At 33.0% G+C, this 5,158-nt stretch overlaps 1 protein-coding gene across 1 annotated transcript in view; it reads left to right on the top strand.

Annotated features, from left to right (window-relative positions):
* map6d1 (MAP6 domain containing 1) overlaps positions 1-5,158 on the top strand; it is a 12,014-nt gene extending 6,856 nt beyond the window's left edge. Inside the window, exon 3 of the mRNA XM_073849799.1 lies at positions 4,271-5,158. Within this exon, the coding sequence (XP_073705900.1) occupies positions 4,271-4,342 (72 nt within the window). The 3' untranslated portion in view covers positions 4,343-5,158. The remainder of the gene's footprint in view (positions 1-4,270) is intronic.

Below are 5,158 nucleotides of genomic sequence, written 5' to 3' on the forward strand. Positions count from 1 at the left end.
GACCTTAATTTTTTTTAAAGTTTAATAAATTGCTGTTAAATTGTGTACATTTCATTATTCCAATTAATTTTTGTTTTAACAATTTATTTTATTTTTTTATTTAACAATTAAAATAGGGACTAGAAAAATTAATACTGAAAAAACAGAACAGAAACTGAAAAAAATTAAATTTGGAAAAAAACAAACGGATTTCATTGGGATAAAACTGAACATGCAAGTTTTGGCATTCTATAGATGTAGATGTAGACGTGCTGTCATGTCAGGGACCATATTTTTCCACTAATTTATTTTTTAATTCATCAGTCTATATCAGTGAGGCTGATTTTGTGTGTGTGTGTAAGCGTACTGGATAGAGTGTAGTACACTGGAGACTTGCGTGACTAAGCCAGCTGGCATTATTTTGTCCGTCCCAAGGGTTTAACTCACCCACATCCTATCCTGTCCTCTCAATCTCCCTCCAGCTGATGCTTTGAATTTAACTGAAAAAAAGGCAGACGGACTGTCCACACTGATCATTTTTAATTCTTTAATTGGCCACTTTTTATTTGTAGACTATCAATTCAGTACAAGCTTAATGAAACCAAGAAAACATAAGCACATGCGGTTTGTTATTAGGAAATACAGAATAACAGACAACCTCAATCAGCAGAGTTCATTTAATAGAGCAGTGGTGCCCAAACATTTTAATACGACAGGACCAAAATTTAATTAGTTTGAGGGCTGTGGGTCAAAAGTAAATGTTGTGTTACAACTATTATATTAAATTGTACTAAAATGCACAAGTTTCAACTGGATGCTGGAGACACTGTAATTCAGAAGTAGCAAATCATCATCATATATTTTGGGCATGTCCAGTTATACAACCGTTTTGGAAAGACATCCACTTGACACTGGAGGCCATATTCAAGATTAATATTCAATTTCAGTTTCATGTGTTATATTTGGGAATTCTGGATTTGCATGAAACAAACTTTACTTATTTATGGAAAATATTCCTTGTTGCAGCTAAAAAAAAGCTATTACTCGTAAATGGCTTCAACTTAATCCTCCCACTCTCGAAGAATGGAAAGCAATTGTAATTGAAATATGTAAAATGGAAACCCTTACTTTTTCTTTAAAATGAAAAAAAAGCAAAAAGGGTTTTTTTATGGAGTATATGGAAAGACTTTTTGGACTCTGAGAATTTGTAATGTTAAAATAGTAAAGGTAAATTCAATGTAACTAAGGTCACCATTATGTCTAAATTATTTATTTATTTCCCCTTGTTGTTGTTCCTTTGTTTTCAGTTTTTTTTTTTTGTTCTTCTTTTCTTTTTATTATTCAGGTTCTGTAAGCATTATAAAAATGTATCCTGAAACGTATAGGAAGTCAGCTGAATTGAATGTAACTCTTTTCTTGTTTTTGTGAAATTTGTATTGTATCTTTTGACTCCCTTGACATAAAAAAAAAATGCACAAGTTTCACAGCGGGTTTCATAAGTTACAATAAACTTAAATGACAGTTAAACATCTTATATAAGCTTTCAAGTTGCTACCCAGACAGTTTCCCATACGTCAGCGCTCTGTCCTGATGATGGTCAGCAGTCTATGACATATGACAGACAGAGGACGAATGAGGCCATGTTCAAAATGGAATATTATTGTACTGTAAACTGCATTAAAGGTAATAGTTACTCATTCCTATTTTTTGAATGACAGTGAACTTATTATTTGAATAGTAGTACTGTGCAATTGTCTTTCAAAAAATGGAACACCCACTTATTTGAGAAATGTGATGTCTCCAAGGTCAAATCTGCATATTATAAATAACGCATTTCCAGCATTAGTATGTTAGATTGCGAAGACCTGAGGTGTAAACACTGTCTGCCTCTGCTGTTAGTGAGTCTGTGAGCATGAGGGTGTCAAGTTCTTATTCTAGAAACACTAAACAGTGTGAGAGAAAAAAAAGATTTAGTGGATGATAAATCTCATTTTCACTCCAGCACTTGGCTTCTCACATAGCAAGCTCTTTTTTTACCCCTACAGTAAGGATTAGATGTCTTTTGGCCAGGAGAAGGAGACAGTCTGAGAGAGAGAGAAAGACAGAAAAAGAGACAAAGATAGATGGAGGCAAAGTGGTTGGAGATTATATACTATAATATGAGACTTGGACAAGAACATCGCTAAATCATAGTAATTTGAAAAGAGAATGCTAAAGGTGGCCAATTGGATACTATTTCTAGTGCGGTTTTCAAGTCTGAAGGTTTTGAAGTTTAACAACACTTTGCACTACAGAAGACGTCAGGAGGAGTGTCCATGACCTGATGCTCATTTACTTATATTTTAGATATAAACTGTGAATGTGAATTCAGCCATATTTTCCCCTTTCATATGATTGGGGTTGGTTAATTAAAAAAAAAAAAAAATGAATACTTCAAAGCTCAATGTAGTGACTTTTACATTGTTACAAAAGATATCTATTTTAAATAAATAGTTCTTCTGAACTTCCTAAAAAAACATTTTTACACAAAAATACTTAGCATTCTTAATTATGCAACATTGTTAAATAGATTTTTTTTAAAAGTTTTGAAAAAGCCTAGCCAGAAAATTTGATGTAGTTTTAAATGCTTGAAGTTTGAAGGTTTTCACTTTGAAATAATTATCATTTAAGCCTAAAACCAGCAAAGCCTGTTTAGCAAAAACAGCTGAAAACCTGCTAAAACAAACTAAAATCAGTTGGTTTCGAAAAAAGCTAAAAAACAGCTAAAACAGCTGATTTTCAAAAAAAAGAAAATCAGCTGATTTAACTAATAAAACAGCTTAAAACCAGTTGATTTACATTAAAACAGCTGGAAAAATGCTAAAACCAGTTGATTTAGAAATTATCAGCTAAAACCAGATGATTTAATGAATAAACACAACTAAAAACCAGTCAAAACTTGTTGATTTAGAAAAAAGCAAAAAAAAAAAAAAAAAAAAAAAAAAAAAAAAAAAAAAACAGTTGATTTTCCAAAACAGCTAAAACCATTTCATTTAGCAAAATGGTTAAAAACCAGCTAACACCAGTTGATTTAGCAAAAAAAAAGCTAAAGGAAAACAGCTAAAAACAACTTATTTAACAAAAATGGTTAAAAACCAACTAGCTGATTTAGAAAAAAAGCTAAAAAAAAAAAAAACCCAGCTAAAACCAGTTTATTTAGCAAAATGGTTACTAAAACCAGTGTGTTTAGCAAAAACTGGCTAAAATCAGTTAAAATCACCAAAACCAGCTAAAATCATTTTATTTGGCAAAAGAAGAAGCTAAGATCCGTTTTTTAATGAAAACCAGCTAAAAATGAGCAACAATCCTCTGGTTTAACAAAGAGGATTTAACAAAAAACAGCTAAAACCAGTTGATTTTGAAAAAAAAAAAAAAAAAACAGCTAGAAAACAGCTGATTTTTCAAAATGGTTAAAAACAGCTGAAACCAGCTAATTTTCCAAAAATAGGCTAAAATCAAATGGTTAAAAACCAGCTAAAATCAGCTGTTTAAAAAAAAGAGCTAAAACCAGTTGATTTAGCTAAAATTGTTAAAAACCAACTAAAACCAGCAGTTCCCCCCCCCCAAAACAGCTAAAAACAGTTCATTAAGCAAAAATTGTGAAAAACCAGCTAACACCAGTTGATTTAGCAAAAAGCTAAAGCTAAAATTAGTTTATTTAGCAAAAACAAGCTAAAATCAGGTAAAACTGCTAAAACCAGCTGATTTAACAAAGATAAATGCTAACCCCCCCCCCCCCCCCCCCCCCCCCACACACACACACACACCAAAAAAGAAGTTAAAACTAGCAAAAATCAGTTAAACTGCACTAAAACTAGCTGGTTTAACAAAGAAGAGTTCAAAAAACAGCTAAAAACAGCTGGTTTAATGATCCCCCACTCTCTCCTGCTTCACTTCCTGTCTAGCTACTGTCCTATCCAAATGAAGGCAAAAAAAAAAAACTTAAATAAAGAAGGATCTGAAGGATCATGTGACACTGACGACTGAAGTATTGATGCTGAAAAATCAGCTTTGCATCACAGGAATAAATTATATTTAAAAAACATTTAAATAGAACTATATTTCACAATATTACTGTTTTTACCATTTAAAACCAAACAAATGCAAATGAACATAAGACACTTTTCAACATTTAAAAGTTTACAGCCCCCAAAGCTTTGATTGGTAGTGTACATTTGTTTTATATTAATATATATTCTTAAAACACAAAATGTCACTGAGGGTTTTAACAGAAATTTGTTTTATGTGGCAGGAGCAGAAGACTAAGCTGTCACCAAACCCATCTGCCGTCTTTCAAAGCAAATCCAGGATCTTCAACATATGATCCATCAACACTCCCCGCAAAAAGAGCCACATTCACATCTGATTCAGCCTTTCACTAGAAGAGGAGACCATTTTAAAAAAGAATTGTCAAGAGACACCTGAGAAACTGAAGTTATTCTGAGAGACTTGGATCATCAGAGGAGAAGAACGCCTGAGGATGAATAAACGGGTTCGTCTCAAGAACTTGTTAAAAGCGAAATCAGTAAAATGGAATTCTCTACATCATTCCACTGAGGAAATGACAGAACCAGAGGAATTTTGCTGGAAATTTACACCATGTAAAATCTATGCAAGAGAATGTATGCTTCAAATGTCAACCATCTACTAGAAGGATTGTAATACACATCAGGTTTAAGAGTGATAGAAAGAGTGTGCGTGTGAGGCATAGGAGTGTTTTTAGGCCTCAGTTTCTGCTGACCTTGCCCTGTCAAAGCTGAATGAATATCTGCATGTTTCATAATAGTTTTATGAATCGATTGAATATGCAACATGTAAAAAATGAACAAAATGTATTCTGGTAACTCAAGTGGGTGTGTGTGTATGTATGTATCCTGTGCAAGCCTAGTTAATGACATGATTTTGTATATAGTGATGTTGGTCTGCCTTTATTGATCCGTTAATGTCTGCCTGAGGACGCCAGGTGCTTCTAATCGCCATTTTCTCGCTCCAGTCCAGACCCTGCTAGCCCTTTATGAAACCCACAAAACACATTATGAATCTTTAGCTTTCACTGAATTTGGGGCTGTCCAAGTTTTTTTGTAAATCCGGTTTAGCGATAAATGGGGAAAAAACTTAAACTGTTTAAATAAAAATTACA

Source organism: Garra rufa, chromosome 10 (genome assembly GCF_049309525.1).
Source record: "Garra rufa chromosome 10, GarRuf1.0, whole genome shotgun sequence".
NCBI lineage: Eukaryota > Metazoa > Chordata > Actinopteri > Cypriniformes > Cyprinidae > Garra > Garra rufa.